Below are 19,824 nucleotides of genomic sequence, written 5' to 3'. Positions count from 1 at the left end.
GGGGATGGAGTATAAAAGCAGTGAAGTCTTGCTATAGTTATATAGGGTATTGGTGAGGCCATACCTGGAATACTGCTTACAGTTTTGGTTTCCATACTTAAGAAAGGATATACTTGCTTTGGAGGCAGTTCAGAAAAGGTTCACTAGGTTGATTCTGGAGATGAGGGGGTTGACTTATGAGGAAAGGTTGAGTAGGATGGTGCTTGACAAGCTGGATGCAAAGAGGATGTTTCCACTGATAGGGGGAGACTAGAACTAGAGGGCATAATCTTAGAATAAGGGGCCGCCCAATTAAAACTGAGATGTGGAGGAATTTCTTCTCTCAGAGGGTTGTAAATCTGTGGAATTTGCTGCCTCAGAGAGCTGTGGAAGCTGGGTCATTGAATAAATTTAAGACAGAGATAGACAGTTTCTTAACTGATAAGGGGTTATGGGGAGCGGGCAGGGAAATGGACCCGAGTCCATGATCAGATCAGATCAGCCATGATCATATTAAATGGCGGAGCAGGCTTGAGGGGCCGTATGGCCTATTCCTGCTCCTGTTTCTTATGTTCTTAAAACGCTAACACAGACAACAAATATTAAATCCAATTTCAGCAGATAAGTTCATTGCAAATCAAAGAACCATTTATTTACATTCGACTAACACTACATTTAGAAACTCATTCTTGCGTGCATGTTATCAGACCTGAACAAACTAAAAGGTTTTACACTGATGACAAATGTTCTATTTAATTTCTTCAGTAGTCAGGTTTATCCCAGGTCCAATACACTTATCTAGCAATTTTGAGTCCAACAGTTAAATAAATACAGGGGTATTGCAATCATTTTAATTAAAACGTTTGGCTGAGAAAAAACATTTTTCATTGTAAGTGATCTGTTAGTTTGCAAATGTAACTTTAATAAGAACATAAGAAATAGGAATAAGAAATAAACTTGATATTTTACAAGAAGCATACTTGTTTTTGTGAAACATAATTTCATAAAAGTTTAACTGCAAAGTGACGCGCATTGCATGCAAAAGCAAACAGTAGAGAATATTTCTGTAATTTTATAGTTGTACTAAAATCATAAGCCCAGAAATTCAGGCACACAAATTTTTGTATTCCCTGTCTCTGATCTCATTTCAATGGAGCCATGAGGTGATGTGATGACGCCAGCAAAGAGGAGACAATGATTGGGCCACTGTTAGTGTTGCATCGGCCCTCAGGTAAGTGGGTCGGGGCCAGGGTTCAGGTCGGGGAATGGTGGCAATTGCAGGAGGGGGGTGGGGGTGACTGGTTCCTTTAACATGCGATCGAAGGAGCACTCCTGATCCTCCCAGCTCCACATCGTGAAAGAGGCACTGCGCGAACCTATTTCTAGGCCACTGTTCTGCAGTAACCTTCTAAACATACCAAGCCATTGTTTACTCAAGAAGTTGGACATAAAAGTAAAATAACGCTTAGGTATACCACTAATATAAAAATGTGATCAATACAACCACAAACTGTCATCTTTGCACATCATCTGTTATTCCTAAGAGACACTGGTGTGCTATGCTTTTACTCGTCGTCGTTTACTTCAACCACAAAAGGTTCTTTAACATCTATCTTGCCACTATTTACTATCACACAGTCTTGGAAAGGTCGATCCTCATTGTTTGTTTCCTGGAATTCTATCATGTGTACCACAGGCTAGAAACACAATAAGAAAAACTGTTAGTAATAGTCTGGAAGATTTATTAAATTTACATTTTCAACAGTTGAGTTTACTGCCCGAATTCTATATGCAACAGCCATGAATCATTTGGTTATCACTAGTGATTACCATTTTCAGAAGTTCAACTGCAGGTCACTTGTGTAATCTTCTGATGAAAAATAATGCATAATTTGTACTGCATGATTAGAGCCTTGTATTATAGCTGACAGGTTCTTATTAAACACACCAAATCTTATGATAGGCTGATTGGAGACATTATAACTGGATGAAGTGATGCAAGTTTTTTTATTAAAAAGGACAGTTTTATTTAAAGATTAATGTTTAAAAACATTCAGTGTGCATGAGTACCCTGTTCTAGCAAGCGGGTTACTCCCTGGTCTGGTGTTTCTTTTTAGCAATCTGACTGATTGCTGGTAAACATGATCATTTCATTCAATTAGGTGCTTAGTGATTTGCCCAAATCTTACCAGAGGTTCATGGGACCAGAAAGGTCTATGCAGTCCATCTAGCCAATCCCCCAAACTAATATCACCCATATCTATCCAATTCAATTTTTCCATACTGCCTTCCTGGGCACTTCCCACGTACACTACATAGCGGGCAGGAAGTGGAGCTGAGTCCATGATCAGATCAGCTTACTCCTATTTCTTATGTTCTTATATTCTTATAATGTAGTGAAATCAAAATTGTCTATATTTTTTCTCCTCTGAGCTTGAGCCTATGTCCAGAGAATATATGGGAATTTTAAACACATTGAAGCTCAATTTATCTATTCCCTTAAAGAGTGTGAATAAATTTAATGTCTTTCCTGAGCCTTCAAATCTCCACATAGCTAAGGTCCCATAAGCAAGTATCAATTTGGTTACCATTTTCTGTATTGCTTTCAATGTCTGGATATCCTTGCTATACTATGGCAACCAGAATTGTACACAGTATTCCAGATGTGAACATTCAAGTGCTTTTTATAAAATCATCTACTGGGAATTTGTGCTCTATTTCGCAGGCTATACATCCCAAGATCTAGTTAGCTTTCCTTACTGCTGCTGTATACTGCACTGTTGCTTTCAATAAGCTATTCACCAATGCCCCCAAATCCCTCTTTATATTGTATCCTGTTACAGAGCGATTTAGTTTATATTCATCTTCCCTCGTCTCACTACCTTGCACTTGTCAACATTAAATATCAATTTCCACTCATCAGCCATCTTCTCTATCTAATTCAAATTCCTTTGTATTTGGTTTGCCTGTTATATCTTGTTTATTTCCAATCTAATTTGGTATCATCTGAAAACTTGATTCATTATCCCCTCTTTCAGGGTGCTTTGTACTCCTTTACCCAGAATGATTAGGTGCACTGGTCTGTAGTTTCCAGCCCTTTTTAAAAAAAAGTTAGTGCCAGGTTAGCTACTTTATAATCCTTGGACACCACTCTCATTTCTACTGATTCTTTAAAGATCATGGCAAGGGCATGACCAATATAAGTATCCTTGTATGAATTACATCAGACTTGGTCTCTTGTCTACCTTTAATGTTTTCATCTTATCAGTGACTGCATTATGAAATTTCTGTTTTCATGAGCACCTCCTCCTCCCCCCAACATTTATAGTCTGTTCCTTGAACACGGAAAAGTAGTACAGTATTCATTTGACATGTTTGCTATTCCTTGACCACTGATAGTCATTTTTGGGAACTTTCAATGACCTCACCGTGTCTTTTATTGCTGCTTACTTCAACTAGATTTATAGAAATGCTTGGTAATTCTTAATACACCCTGGTACCCCATCCTCACTTTTATTTTTTCTTAACCTCCTTTAGCTTGATTTTATTTCTCTGTGTCCAGTGTTAACCAGTTTTATACTATAGAAACATTTTTTTTACCCTAATCCCTATGTCATTTCCATTGTTGCCCATATCAGTCCTTTCCCTTTATTTCCTTATGGTATATATCCTGTAGTCTGTATTTCTGCACATAATCCATTTTGTCCCATCCTCACTTTTTTTTTTCTTAACCCTCTTTAGCGTGATTTTATTTTTCGGTGTCAAGTGCTAACCACAGTTTTATACTCTTCCAACAGTGCTGTCCAGTCCAATTTAATTTGCTCATTCCTCATAGCTTCAAAATTTGCCTCTCTACAGTTGAATGTTTCTATTGTATTTATTCTTTCTTCCATAGTAAGCCCCAACAATAAGCTCCACCATATTGTGGTCAAGGTATTCTCTAATTCTGTAATAGACCATCTTCGGGAACAGTAGCATAGGTGTTATGTTATTGGACTAATGATCCAGAGACATAAGTTCAAATCCTACCATGGCAATTGGGGAATTTAAATTCAGTTAATTAAATAAATCTGGAATTAAAAGCTAGTATCAGTAATGGTAATCATGAAACTTTTGGATCGTCATTAAAACCCATCTTTTATCGAAGGAAATCTGCCATCTTTACTTGGTCTGGCCTGTGTGTGACTCCAGACCTACAGCAATGTGATTGATTATTAATTGCACTCTGAAATGGCTTACCAAGCAACTGAGTTGTACACATCCGCTACGAAAAGCAGTAAAAATAAAACTGGACGGACCACTTGGCACTGGCTTCGGACACGACAATGACACACCCAGCCCAAATGACTCTGCAAAGTCCTCTCACTAATTGGGAGAGCTGGCTCACAGACTAGTCAAGCAACAGCCTGATATAATCCTATTTACAGAATCATACCTTTCCGCCAATGTCACAGATTCCTACATCACGCACCGTGGCTGCAGTGTGTACCATCTATAAGATGCACTGCAGCAACTCGTCACGGCTTCTTCGGCAGCACCTCCCAAACCCGCGACCTTTACTACCTAGAAGGACAAGGGCAGCAGGCGCATGGGAACACCTCCACGTTCCCCTCCAACACCATCCTGACTTGGAAATATATCGCCATTGCTTCATCATCACTGGGTCAAAATCTTGGAACGCACTCCCCAACACCACTATGGGAGTACCTTCACCACAAGGTCTGCAGCCGTTCAAGAAGGTGGCTCTCCACCACCTTCTCAACAGCAATTAGGGATGGGCAATAAATGCTGGCTAAGCCAGAGATGCCCACATTCCAGGAACAAATTAAAAAAAACTTATCGGGTTCAATAACATCCCTGTTCACTTAGGTTCTTTGGCCAATTATTCTATATAATAATCCAGTGTTGCATCTAGCATCATATTTGCACTCCTATTGCAGCCTTTAACTATTTCTCAATCTATCCCTGGTAAATTCATGTCAACTGTAACTACTGCATCTGGCCCTTATGTGATAACAAATTTCTTGGTCCTCCTGACCTGGTAATCCACAGCAGATGCCTATAAATACCCCTTGTGTGTCTCTCACCCTACCCACAAGGTCTCCAACTTATGTAGACCAGCTCGGTCCATCTCCGTTCAAAACAAGTTTCCTTTCACAAACACACTATGTACCCTTCCAGATTCTCTTTTCTATCTTTACAAAGTAATCTGTACCCCTGTGCACTTATGCAATTCAGATCATTGCAAAATCAGGTCTCTGATCTTGGCTTTACTATCCACCAAGGATCTTCAGGTCTCATATTTTGTTGCCGTGCCGTGCCAACAGCCCGACACTTAAGTAGAGTGCTGGGCTGACCAAGCGCGGCATGGACCCCTCTATCAAAGCGCCAACGGGACGCAGAAGAAATTCAGCATCACTTTTTTTTTAAAATGGCTGCCACCTCCCCTTTAAAGTATCGCCCCACGCGCGGCCTGCCCCCCCCCCGGTTCACGTCCCCTGAAACTGTCGCTGGCATCACCCAGCACAGCTTCAGGGGGCAATACCCAAGTTGGGGTCCGGGGCGAGAATGGGTCACTGCGCATAGTGATGACGTCGTCATTGCCGGCACAGCCGAGTGGGGCACTACGGGTTACTCTCGCCGCTAAACCCCTGCAGAACTTAACGGGAGTTGTTAGTGGCACCACGCCTGGGTGAAAAATCGTTTTCGCTAACAGGAGGCGCAAACGACCCCAATTTCTAGGCCTTAGGCTTCATATTTAGACCAACGAGGCATCCATTTCCCCAACCCCCAAACTGATTCTTTATTTTGTGATTATTTCTCTGTGTGCATCAGCTACCAGCCCCTGCCCTGCATTATAATAGCTTCTGTATCTTTGTTAACCCCAACACTCTATTCTTTGCTCCTCTTGGTCCTGCTTTGTTTGCATCTTTCCCTGCCTTATTAGTTTAAAATCCTCCTCCATCCCCTCATTTCTCTACAAGAACAGTGGTATCATTCTGATTCACATGCAGTTCCTCTGGTCTCGAGCTTCCCACTGCTACAGCACTTGTCGCAACGTCACAGACATCTGAAACACCCATTTCTACATCCTCTTTCAAATTGACACATTAAAATCTCTAATCCGCTTCTCTCTAATTTGTCCTATGCTTGGCCCTGTGAGTGCAAGATCCCTGAATCAGTAAATTGTGAGCTCAATCCATAATGCAAGATTAATCTTCAGTGGAGTACTGAGGCAGTTCTGTATTGGTGAAGGTGACATCTTAGATGAGGCTTTAAATTGAGGCCCCTGATCAGATTGATGTAAAAGATCCTGTGGCATTTTTTTGGAAGAAGAGTGGCGTGTTCTCCTGATACTAACACAAACAAAACAGATTAACAGGTCATTCAGCTCATTGCTGTTTGTGGGACCTCGCAGTATGCAAACTGCCTGCTGTGATGTCCCCAAAATAAGAGTAACTGTAGTCCAAAAAAATGAATCATTAGCTTTGAAATACTTTGCAGCATTGTGTGGATGTGAAAGGACACATTGTTCACATCGTTCGCATGCCAGACACGAGACTCCCAAAGCAAGCGCTCTACTATGAACTTCTTCATGGCAAATGAGCCATAGGTAGACAGAGAAAACGTTACAGGGACACCCTCAAAGCCTCCCTGATAAAGTGCAACATCCCCACTGACAGCTGGGAGTCCATGGCCAAAGATCGCCCTAAGTGGAGGAAGTGCATCCGGGAGGGCGCTGAGCACCTCAAGGCTCATCACCGAGTGCATGCAGAAAACACGCGCAGGCAGTGGAAGGAATGCGTGGCAAACCTGTCCCACCCTCCCTTACCTTCAATGACTGTCCCACCTGTAACAGGGATGATGGCTCTCATATTGGACTGTTCAGCCACCTAAGGACTTGTTCTAAGAGTGGAAGCAAGTCTTCCTCGATTCGGAGGGACTGCCTATGATGATGATGATGGGATGTGAAAGGGGCTTATAGAAAGCAAGTCTTTCTTCTTTCTTTAGAATCTAACTCCTCAAACATGAGTCACTGAATGTCTATGGCCAGTGTCACAGGGCTATTGTGAAACCACATAGGATATTAGGATTCAAGGTCATGACCTGAAATGTTAACTCGGTTTCTCTCTCCACAGATGCTGCCTGGCGTGCTGAGTTTTTCCAGCATTTTCAGTTTTTATTAGGATGTATTGCCAGGCTAATTAAATATAAAATGAGACACAGAATCCTTTCTTTGTCTAGAGCCTTTGTCAGGGCACATCTAGAATACATGATGGGGGATATAGAAGCCCTAGAAAAAGTTCCGCGTCGGATCACTAGATTGATAAGTAGTTTAAAAGCCCTTGTTTACCAGAACAGGCCCAATAAGCTGGGGCTTTATACTTTGGGAAAGCCTAGGCTCTGAGGAGATACGACTATTGCCTTTTACATAAGGAAAGATTAGAGCTAAATAGATTAAGGAACACCAGGTGTATGTACATATGTATAAGTTACTAAAGCATAGAACTAGGTAAGATGCTAGGAAGTACTTCTTGCAGAGGTGCTGATTTCTGGAATAAGGAGCCAGCACATAGTGAGTGCAGATTAACTTCAAACATTTAAAAAGGAAGCTGAACAAAATCCTGAGTGGCAAATATATCTACATATAGACAGTAAGGTGGTTATCGGAGGTTGAGTCACACAGCCACTATGGTTTTCCTTAGCTTGCTTGATCGCCCTCAGGGGTTGGAGAAGAATTTCTTCAATTAGCTAAGGTTTTTCCTCTTTTTCTTTGTTTCCTAGATTACATGGAGAGGGGTGTGTGTGGAAGTTACACCATGCCAGATGGAATAATCTCAATGAACCAGTTGTTCCTGCCTTTTTCATAACCTTTTTCTACAAGATCTGTTTTATTTTTTTCCGATATCATTGATTCCTAAGAAAACCACAATTTCTGGCTGCTTTCCATTCCTTTACAGAAGTTTATTGACCTGCTGGATGTTAACAGATGATTGGAATTTCCTGTGGCGCCATAATCGGGAAATTGCATCCAAAATTATGCCCATTAGTGTGCCCATTTAGTCAATGTGTATTTACACCCAAATTTCATGAATGCACGCCAGAACATTAAAATGGGCATAAACTAATGGAAATCAGCGCAAACAATTGGGGATCAATGAAAGCACCAAACTCACACTATATATTCCTTCTTTAAGTATGAAAATTAAAGATTCAAGTCACCCAACGACCATTCATGCATGTTAAACACAGCAGGCTGGATTTGGGGCTTTTTGGATTTTGGGGCATTAATCGCAGCGTAAGGTAAGAGCCTGAAAATAGTTTGCACTTTCGACTGCAGGTTTCGGCGAAAAAGTAAGTTGGAGGGGCTTTGGCGTTAAGTCAGGCATTGCACAACGGGCTTTGTGAACCCAATCCGAAATTTGTGTCGTTATGAGGCGGCCATTTTGTGCATGCGCAGTTGGGATTTTTTTTTTATTTCCTGGTTGCAAATGCTAATGCAGGGCGCAGCAGCTCCCTGTGCACATGTGCATATAAACCACCCCACTTCAGCCACTTCTGCAGAGATGGAGGAGCAGGAGGGAAGGCAGTGTGCCAGGCGTTTCACAGGTGAGGCTTTGGTGAGCGCGGTGGAGATGATGTAGTCCTCACTCCATCTTGCTGGGGGAGCCAGACCACTCCCACCTGTTTTCAAATGACTGTGGAGGGATATAGCTCAGGAGGTGTCTGCTTCAGACACTGTGGCCAGAACTGCCACACAGTGCTGTAAAAAGTTTAACAACCTTACCAGAGTCGTCAGGGTGAGTACAATTTGCATTTATGTATGCCTCCATGGGCATGAATCTCAAACACTGAAGTTTTTAATGCATATGGTCCCTCTCAACAGTCTGTGGGGTGGCTCTCACAATGCATGATAATGATGAAGGCTTACTTCTGAACCCTTTGGCCTCTAATGATCCATGCACATAAATTCAATCATTTACATCCCTCCTCACAATACACTCCCACTGCTGCTACGCCTTTCAGAAAGATCACCTACAGCCCCCATGTTACATCCCTCTGACCTCCTAACTTTTCCTCACGACGCACATGCAACATCCAAACAGATTGAACGGAAGCCACTGGAACATTCAGACAGTTTCACCTATTGTACAATGATTGGCATATGTGCCACAACAGCAGAGAAACCCTTTCACAACCCTTTCTATTTTTCTCTTTGCAGTCGAAGCACTCCCATAACAGAATTGAGCAGCTGTGAACAGGCGGAGGGTCGCCTCAACTTTTGCCACTGAATGCTGTTGAGGAATGGGTGTACCAGCAGAGACAGTTGCCGGGCATGATGCTAAGCCCCCTTCGTGTACGGAGGGTGTGTAAATGTAAAGAGTGAATAAAGAGAATGTATTGAGACATATAATGAAGTGGCAGTGGACTTTCAAATGAACACCTTCCTCCTATCACCCTATCCGCTCCCCTGCTAACCACCGTCTGTTGTTTTGTGCTTGCAGATCACCATGCCACGTGCAGCAGAATTCCAGGGAGCCCTCTACATCTGGCCATGGGGAAGGTGAAGAGGGGGAAAGAGAGTCTACTGCCGGAACCACACAGTCCACCAGTAGTCCCATCCAGACTAATGACAGCGCGGGACGAGGCGGATTTCCTGGGCTTTGAGGAGTCGGCGTCTCGAGAGGGGAATCGCGCAGGTCATTTCTCTGGAGGGCGAGTCGGCAAAGTCAGTCTGCTCAACGATAGGCAGACGTGGAACTGGACTTGGTGGAAATGTCCAGGGAAACCACAGGAATGCACTGTGAGTTTATGGATGCATTGGGACGGATCCCAGAGAGCATCGACAAGCTCACGGTGACTAATGCGGAGGCAGCGTTACAGATTGTCAGTGCAACTCGGGAGTCCAGCGATGCTATCATCGCTCACACACAGAGGTTGGTGGCCTCGAGCAGTGACAGTGGTGTTCCAGAGAGTGGGGAGAGTGCCCTTGATCACTTTGCAGGTTCAGGCACATCGCAGGCACAAGCTCTGCTTCAGCTTGGTCAAGTGAGGCAGTCGATGTCTACTACCATACTCTCTGCGTTCTCCACTGTGCAACAGGGAAGGGACGCTGTCAGAACAAACCAGCAAGTTGTGGAGACACATCGTACTCAGGATGTTCAGGCCCAGCTCCGTCAGGAAGAGAGTGAGTAGCTCCCAAGAAATGTAAGGTGCTGTCCTTCCTCAGGATGATAGCATTTCAGCTCACATCACTCAGTGGCCAACCATACACCTTGCACAGTTGACACCGAGCCACCAGAGACTGCTCCCTCTGCACCTGGGCAGGACCAGAAGCAATATCCTAGGGGGAGTGTTTGCTAGTACTGTTGGGGAGGGTTGAAACTAATATGGCAGGGGGATGGGAATCTATGCAGGGAGACAGATGGAAGTAAAATGGGGGCAGAAGCAAAAGGTAGAAAGGAGATAAGGAAAGGTGAAAGGCAGAGGAATCAAAGGCAAAAATCAAAAAGGGCCACATTACAACATAATTCTAAAAGGACAAAGAGTGTCAAAAAAACAAGTCTGAAGGCTCTGTGTCTCAATGCGAGGAGCATTCGTAATAAGGTGGATGAATTAACTGTGCAGATAGCTGTTAACGGATATGATGTAATTGGGATTACGGAGACATGGCTCCAGGGTGACCAAGTCTGAGAACACAACATCCAGGGGTAGTCAATATTCAGGAGGGATAGACAGAAAGGAAAAGGAGGTGGGGTAGTGTTGCTGGTTAAAGAGGAAATTAACACAATAGTAAGGAAGGACATTAGCTTGGTTGATGTCAAATCTGTATGGGTAGAGCTGCAGAACACCAAAGGGCAGAAAACACGAGTGGGAGTTGTGTACAGATCACCAAACAGTGGTAGTGAGGTTGGGGATAGCATCAAACAGGAAATTAGGTATGCGAGCAATAAAGGTACAGCAGTTATCATGGGTGATTTTAATCTATATATAATAGATTGGGCTAACCAAACTTTTAACTATACGGTGGAAGAACATTTCCTAGAGTGTAGAAGGGATGGTTTTCTCGACCAATATGTCGAGGAACCAACTAGCGAGCAGACCATTCAAGACGGGGTCTTGTGTAACAAGAGAGGATTAATTAGCAATCTTGTTGTGCGAGGCCCCTTGGGGAAGAGTGACCATAATATGGTAGAATTCTTCATTAAGATGGAGAGTGACACAGTTAATTCAGAGACTAGGGTCCTGAACTTAAAGAAAGGAAACTTAGATGGTATGAGATATGAATTGGCTAGGATATACTGGCGAATAATACTTAAAGGGTTGACGGTGGATAGGCAATGGCAGACATTTAAAGATCACATGGATGAACTTCAACAATTCTACATCCCTGTCTGGCGTAACAATAAAATGGGGAAGGTGGCTCAACCGTGGCTAACAAGAAAAATTAGAACTAGTGTTAAATCCAAGGAAGAGGCATATAAATTGGCCAGAAAAAGCAGCAAACCTGAGGACTGGGAGAAATTTAGAATTCAGCAGAGGAGGACAAAGGGTTTAATTAGGAGGGGGAAAATAGAGTATGAGAAGGAAGCTTGCTGGGAACATAAAAACTGACTGCAAAAGCTTCTATAGATATGTGAAGAGAAAAAGATTAGTGAAGACAAATGTAGGTCCCTTGCAGTCAGAATCAGATGAATTTATAATGGGGAACAAAGAAATGGCAGGCCAATTGAACAAATACTTAGGTTCTGTCTTCACTAAGGAAGACACAAATAACCTTCCAGAAATACTAGGGGACCGAGAGTCTAGCGAGAAGGAGGAACCGAAGGAAATCCTTAATAGTCAGAAAATTGTGTTAGGGAAATTGATGGGATTGAAGGCCGATAAATCCCCTGGGCTTGATAGTCTGCATCCCAGAGTACTTAAGGAAGTGGCCCTAAAAATAGTGGACGCATTGGTATTCATTTTCCAACATTCTATAGACTCTGGATCAGTTCCTATGGATTGGAAGGTAGCTAATGTAACACCACTTTTTAAAAATGAGGAAAGAGAGAAAGCAGGGAATTATAGACCGGTTTGCCAGAGATCGGTAGTGGGGAAAATGTTGGATTCAATTATTAAAGACGTAATAGCAGCGCATTTGGAATGCAGTGACAGGATCGGTCCAAGTCGGCATGGATCTATAAAAGGGAAATCATGCTTGACAAATCTTCTAGAATTTTTGAGGATGTAACTAGTAGAGTGAACAAAGGAGAACCAGTGGATGTGGTGTATTTGGACTTTCAAAAGGCTTTTGACAAGGTCCCACACGTGATTAGTGTGCAAAATTAAAGCACATGGTATTGGGGGTAATGTATTGACGTGGAGAACTGGTTGGCAGACAGGAAGCAGAGAGTACGAATAAATGGGTCCTTTTGAGGATGGCAAGCAGTGACTAGTGGGATACCGCAAGGTTCAATGCTGGGCCCCCAGCTATTTACAATATATATTAATGATTTGGACGAAGGAATTGAATGTAATATCTCCAAGTTTGCAGTTGACACTAAGCTGGGTGGCAGTGTGAGCTGTGAGGACGATGCTAAGACGCTGCAGGGTGACTTGGATAGGTTAGGTGAGTGAATAAATGCATGGCAAATGCAGTATAATGTGGATAAATGTGAGGTTATCCACTTTGGTGGCAAAAATAGGGAGGCAGAATATTATCTGAATGGTGACAGATTAGGAAAAGGGGAGGTGCAAGAGACCTGGGTGTCATGGTACATCAGTCATTGAAAGTAGGCATGCAGGTACAGCAGGCGGTGAAGGCAGCAAATGGCATGTTGGCCTTCATAGTGAGAGGATTTGGGTATAGAAGCAGGGAGGTCTTACTGCAGTTGTACAGGGCCTTGGTGAGGCCACACCTTGAATATTGTGTTCAGTTTTGGCCTCATAATCTGAAGAAGGACATTCTTGCTATTGAGGGAGTGCAGCGAAGGTTCACCAGACTGATTCCCAGGATGGCAGGACTGATATGAAGAAAGACTGGATCGACTAGGCTTATATTCACTGGAATTTAGAAGAATGAGAGAGGATCTCATATAAACATACAATTCTGACGGGATTGGACAGGTTAGATGCAGGAAGAATGTTCCCGATGTTGGGGAAGTCCAGAACCAGGGGTCACAGTTTAAGGATAAGGGGCAAGCCATTTAGGACCGAGATGAGGAGAAGCTTCTTCAGAGAATTGTGAACCTGTGGAATTCTCTACCACAGAAAGTTGTTAAGGCCAGTTCGTTAGATATATTCAAAAGGGAGTTAGATGTGGCCCTTACGGCTAAAGGGATCAAAGGGTATGGAGAGAAAGCAGGAATGGGATACTGAAGTTGCATGATCAGCCATGATCATATTGAATGGTGGTGCAGGCTCGAAGGGCCAAATGGCCTACTCCTGCACCTATTCTCGATGTTTCTATGATGAAGCACATCAGTCCTCAGCTGACCCTTCCAGGCCAAGAGCTCATCCCGGGTGTCCTCAGACACAGTCTGCATTGTCTGGCCCCCCTAACACAGCAGCCGTCTAGCAGCCTTGCTGTGCGCACTGAGACCTCATTGAGGAGCAGCAGCAGGCATGGGGGGGCGGTTGAAGGGAAGCAGCTCCAAAAGTTTGGATATGAGCCATTAAGGCCTGGTACAAATTGTTGCTAATGGCTCTATAAATCATTTTCAAAATTGTTGCAAGTTCTCTGAAATGTTGAATAGTGTTGCCGCAGGAAGCACTTTACAATGTCTTTACAGGTTGTTCACTGCAGGAAGCAGTTTTATATTTTACAATTTGTTCACTGCAGGAAGCAGTTTTATATTTTACAGTTTGTTCACTGCAGGAAGCAGTTTTATATTTTACAGTTTGTTCACTTCAGGAAACAGTTTTATATTTTACAGTTTGTTCACTGCAGGAAGCAGTTTCGTATTTTTTTGCCTCTTAGTTTAGCCACTGTATAGTTTTTTTTTTGGGGGGGGGGCGGCGGGGTGGAGATTGTTATTAATTCGTCTGTATAAAAATGTTTGTTTCACCTTTGCCATTTGTGTCTTGTGTCTCATTGCAGAATTAAGTGTAGATTAGGCAGCATGGTGACATACAGTAGCGATTCATCAGTGCAAGCCCACCTTCCCCATTCAAGCAAACTGGTCATTGATGAGCTAAGGACGCAAGGTTCTTACTGTGGCAACATCTCCACGCAGCCTCCCCTATGGTTGTGGTCTAATCGCAATGACTTCCTCGCCAGGCTTGTCTTCCTCATCCTCAGATGGTCCTGCAATCCCCACTGGCAATGACTGGCCCCTCATGATGACTAAGTTCTGCAGCATGCAGCACATGACAATGACTTCGGAGACCTGTTGAGGGGAGTATTGAAGGCTTCCTCCAGAGCAGTCCACTCATGAACAAACTTGAGCACGCCAATTGTCTGCTAGATGATGTTGCGGGTGGCTGCATGGCTGTAATTAAAGCGCTGCTCGGCTTGTGGCAGGGTTCCGGAGGGGGGTCATGAGCCAGGTGTCCAGGCTATAACCTTTCTTCCCGATCAGCCAAGTCTGGCCCTGTCTTTGTCGCTGAAACATTCTCACACAGTACGAAAGCATCGTCTGCGCTTCCTGGATAGCGGGTATTCACTGTGAAGATGCGCTGCGTGTGGTCGCAGACCAGCTGTACATTTAGGGAGTGGTATCCCTTTCAGTTTCTTAAGTTCCCTGCATTGTGTAATGGTGCTTGCAAGGTGACATGTGTGCAGTCAATGGCACCTCGAACCTTGGGGAAGCCTGCAAATTGTCCAAACCCTAGAGCCCTCTCATTCTGACTGTCCCAGCTCATTGGGAACTTAATGACGTCCATTCTGTGAACGTACAGTGCCCTTGTAAGCTGGCAAATGCAGCAACGTGCAGTGTGCTGAGAGATGCTGCATATATCTCTTACTGCTGCCTGGTAGGAGCCGGAGGCATAGAAGGCCATCGCCACAGTCACCTTCATCTCAATGGACAGCGCAGTCCTGTTGGCGCGGGTAGGCTGTAGGTCCGCTTAATGAGCTGGCATATCTCCATCAGCACTTCATTTCTGATGCATAGTCTTCTAACGCACAGCGCCTCAGAAAGCTGGAGCTATGAGCGATGTCCCCTGTAAACGCGTGGGGGGTAAGGCCTCCTCCCCATACGTCTGTGACCTCTTCGAATCCGTGGCCCAACATGGCCAAGAACCCTTCTTACAGCTTGAAGCCGCCTGCCGATAGCAACCTGCATGATACGCTGGCGAACTCGTATTGCCCCCACTGAAATCTCTCACTGACTTTGTAAGCAAAGTATCATAAGTGACGTTTGCAACTCGCAGCGTTCTGCACATAACCGTAGCAGTCACAGAAAACTGATACAAGATCCTCCAGCCTCCATATAAATATGCTGCCAGTAGCGCCTGCTGCACCCTGGGACTGCCTGTTTTTTTTCAGGCGTTTCCTGGGGCGGTCAGTAAATGAGGCGTTAAGGCCGAAAGTTCCATCTGGGGTGCTAGCGCAGCCTTGCACGATGACTGATGTCATAATCACGCTGAAAACAGAGGATGGGGTGGTAAGTTTTTGCATCGGTGCAAAGAGCCAAATCTTCCGGCCGAGTGCTAAATCCTGGATACCCGGCCCCCTGCCCAAAAACCGCATTTAGCGCCCTGCACGCAAAATAGCCGAAAATCCATCCCAGCATGTTTAAGAACATGCAATCGTGGCTGGTTTTCACTTTATAATGTGACTTGAGTTGATACCATAAAAATACATTTAAAGGAATAGAATATACAGTGCAGGTTTCAGTGATGATAATTAATTTTTTTAAATGCTCAAAAAAATCATAATAAATCATTAGTAAAAGGACTGTTTCCTGCCAGCTGATCCTTCAGCTCCGCATTCCTGTATTCGAGCCACACATTTCTCTGCCACTTCATGTACTTCTTCGGACTTCATTGCAAGTATTGTGGCCATCTTCAGAGAAAAACATAGCTTGTTCTCAGCTGCTGGGAGCTTCAAGGCTGTCTGTTGCATGGTACAAAATAGTTTGTACATTCCTACTTAGAGAGCAGGCTATTTATTTCCTGAACATATAAATAATCCTATATTTCATATCCAATACAGGCCAGCAACAAGAGTACTGGATGTAACACTGTGTATATCATATAATACCTGAGCAAATATATATACGGTGCACTTATTTTTCAACAGAAGATAGTTGAACTTCATTGTTGTTGACTTGATATGATGATTTGATTCCCTGTAATTATTAGGTCACTGTATAAATAACATACTTTATGTATTTAAAAATAAAGTGAAATTAAAAGATCTTGAACCTCTGACTGGATAGTAGTAATTGATACGGATGTATTCCCAAACTGAAGATGACTGGAAAGTTTGTGGACTTCACCTTGTCTTGCTGGTTAGATGGCTAGCCTATCCCCAGTTTAGTGGGATAGTATATCGAAACATAGAGAATAGGTGCAGGAGTAGGCCATTCGGCCCTTCAAAGCTGCACCACCATTCAATATGATCATGGCTGATCATTCACCTCAGTACCCCTTTCCTGCTTCCTCTCCATACCCCTTGATCTCTTTAGCCGTAAGGGCCATATCTAACTCCCGCTTGAATATATCCAACGAACTGACCTCAACAACTTTCTGTGATAGAGAATTCCACAGGCTAACAACTCTCAGTGAAGAAGTTTCTCCTCATCTCGGTCCTAAATGGCTTACCCCTTATCCTTAGACTGTGACCCCTGGTTCTGGACTTCCCCAGTATCGGGAACATTCTTCCTGACTCTAACCTGTCCAATCCCGTCAGAATTTTATATGTTTCTATGAGATCCCCTCTCATTCTTCTAAACTCCAGTGAATACAGGCCAAGTCGATCCAGTCTCTCCTCATATGTCAGTCCTGCCATCCCGGGAATCAGTCTGGTGAACCTTTGCTGCACTCCCTCAATAGCAAGAATGTCCTTCCTCAGATTAGGAGACCAAAACTGAACACAATATTCCAGGTGAGGCCTCACTAAGGCCTTGTACAACTGAAGTAAGACCTCCCTGCTCCTATACTCAAATCCCCTAGCTATGAAGGCCAACATACCATTTGCCTTCTTCACTGCCTGCTGTACCTGCATGCCAACATTCAATGACTGATGTACCATGACACCGAGGTCTCGTTGCACCTCCCCTTTTCCTAATCTATCGCCATTCAGATAATATTCTGCGTTGCTGTTTTTGCCACCAAAGTGGATAACCTCACATTTATCCACATTATACTGCATCTGCCATGCATTTGCCCACTCACCTAACCTATCCAAGTCACCCTGCAGCCTCTTAGCATCCTCCTCACAGCTCACACCGCCACCCAGCTTAGTGTCATCTGCAAACTTGGAGATATTACACTCAATTCCTTCATCTAAAGCACTGAACCCTGCGGCACCCCACTAGTCACTGCCTGCCATTCTGAAAAGGAACTGTTTATCCCGACTCTCTGCTTCCTGTCTGCCAACCAGTTCTCTATCCACGTCAATACATTACCCCCAGCACCACGTGCTTTGATTTTGCACATCAATCTCTTGTGTGGGACCTTGTCAAAAGCCTTTTGAAAGTCCAAACACACATCCACTGGTTCTCCCTTGTCCACTCTACTAGTTACATCCTCAAAAAATTCTAGACGATTTGTCAAGCATGATTTCCTTTTCATAAATCCATGATGACTTGGACTGATCCTGTCACTGCTTTCCAAATGCGCTATTTCTTCTTTAATAATTAATTCCAACATTTTCCCCACTCCCGACGTCAGGCTAACTGGTCTATAATTCCCCATTTTCTCTCTCCCTCCTTTTTAAAAAAGTGGTGTTACATTAGCTACCCTCCAGTCCATAGGAACTGATCTAGAGTCGATAGACTGTTGGAAAATGATCACCAATGCATCCACTATTTCTAGGGCCACTTCCTTGGGATGTAAACTATCAGGCCCTGGGGATTTATCGGCCTTCAATCCCATCAATTTCCCTAACACAATTTCCTGACTAATAAGGATTGCCTTCAGTACCTCCTTCTCGCTAGAACCTCTGTCCCCTAGTATTTCCGGAAGATTATTTGTGTCTTCCTCCGTGAAGACAGAACCAAAGTATTTGATCAATTGGTCTGCCATTTCTTTGTTCCCTATTATAAATTCACCTGATTCTGACTGCAAGGGACCTACATTTGCCTTCACTAATCTTTTTCTCTTCACATATCTATAGAAGGTTTTGCAGTCAGTTTTTATGTTCCCGGCAAGCTTCCTCTCATACTCTATTTTCCTCCTCCTAATTAAACCCTTTGTCCTCCTCTGCTGAATTCTAAATTTCTCCCAGTCCACAGGTTTGCTGCTTTTTCTGGCCAATTTATATGCCTCTTCCTTGGATTTAACACTATCCCTAATTTCCCTTGTTAGCCACGGTTGAGCCACCTTCCCCGTTTTATTTTTACTCCAGACAAGGATGTACAATTGTTGAAGTTCATCCATGTGATCTTTAAATGTCTGCCATTGCCTAACCACCGTCAACCCTTTAAGTATCATTCGTCAGTCTATTCTAGCCAATTCACGTCTCATACCATCGAAGTTACCTTTCCTTAAGTTCAGGACCCTAATCTCTGAATTAACTGTGACTATAATTCTACATGTAACCACTCTTACTAAAAAAAAAAGGTTTTAGGAAATGCAGTATAATAATTGGTCATTCACAGAAGAAAACAGTTAGTTACCATTCCAGCTATGACCTTGCCAAACACCACATGCTTTCCATCTAGCCACTTTGGTTTTGTCAATGAAATAAAAAACTGGGAGCCATTAGTATCTGGTCCTGCATTGGCCATGCTGACCCATCCAATTCCATAGTGTTTCAGCTTGAAGTTTTCATCTGGAAAAAACTCTCCATAGATGCTTATTCCTGGAACATCAAAGATCAGTTTATAGTGCATTACACAATATGCAGTATCTGACAGTATTTCACTTTAATGCCAGATATTTACAGAAAGTTAACTATATAGAAATATCTGTCTAGAGGTCTCTCGTTTGAGCTCTGACCACGTCTCATATTCTTACAATGCACCATATAAGTCAAACAAAATAGTTAGCAGATACAGCAGGTAGAAAAGATGAGAAAGTTAAAATATCAGTAAATTAAACATGGTACTTGTTTTGATTCAAAGAACTTCTAGAACACTGCAAACCCCCCAAAAAATCACAATCGACTTCTGTTTTTTCTGAAAAAAGTTTCTAATGTAAAACATCACTGTAAGCATTAAAAAATTATAACAGGGTCTAAAGAAAGGTATTTGCAGTATATTTTATAGAAAAAAATAAAAATGCAAAGACAATCATTACCTCCTCGCCCATCTCCTGAAGTAACGTCTCCACCCTGTATTAAGAAATCCTTGATCACACGATGAAACGTGCTGCCACTGTAACCAAACCCTCTCTGGAAAATATAAAATACTTATTAAAATACTAAGGAATCCTTTAATTGGTTAATTTGAGTTCAGATGTGATCTTAATCAACTTGAAGAAATAGAACATCTGGCGTTTCCAAAATGAAAAACTTAATGAAAAGCTTGATCATTGTATGAAATTTATACATCAATGAAAATAATAAGCATTAATTTTATAAAACACTGCTTTACATATTTTCTCTTTAGGAGTAAAAATTCCATGGAAAAATCAAAGACCACAACTAAATGCAGTTCATCATCAAATGTGGGAAGGACAATACAGTTGCCCATATACAAAATTGCAGGCTGGATTTCTCCCTGGCAGAATGTGGTTCAGAACCTTAGGCCA

At 43.0% G+C, this 19,824-nt stretch overlaps 1 protein-coding gene across 1 annotated transcript in view; it reads right to left on the bottom strand.

Annotated features, from left to right (window-relative positions):
- Positions 1-605: 605 nt before the first annotated feature.
- The window catches only part of LOC139265808 (peptidyl-prolyl cis-trans isomerase C-like), a 35,962-nt gene continuing 16,743 nt past the window's right edge, over positions 606-19,824 (bottom strand). The window contains exons 3-5 of the mRNA XM_070883254.1: positions 19,372-19,465; positions 18,750-18,934; positions 606-1,676 (exon numbers count right to left, since the gene is read on the bottom strand). Of these exons, the coding sequence (XP_070739355.1) occupies positions 1,545-1,676; positions 18,750-18,934; positions 19,372-19,465 (411 nt within the window). The 3' untranslated portion in view covers positions 606-1,544. The remainder of the gene's footprint in view (positions 1,677-18,749; positions 18,935-19,371; positions 19,466-19,824) is intronic.

This window comes from Pristiophorus japonicus, chromosome 1 (genome assembly GCF_044704955.1).
Source record: "Pristiophorus japonicus isolate sPriJap1 chromosome 1, sPriJap1.hap1, whole genome shotgun sequence".
NCBI classification, from domain to species: domain Eukaryota; kingdom Metazoa; phylum Chordata; class Chondrichthyes; family Pristiophoridae; genus Pristiophorus; species Pristiophorus japonicus.
Note: the sequence above shows the minus strand (reverse complement) of the source record. Positions and strands in the feature narration are given on the sequence as shown.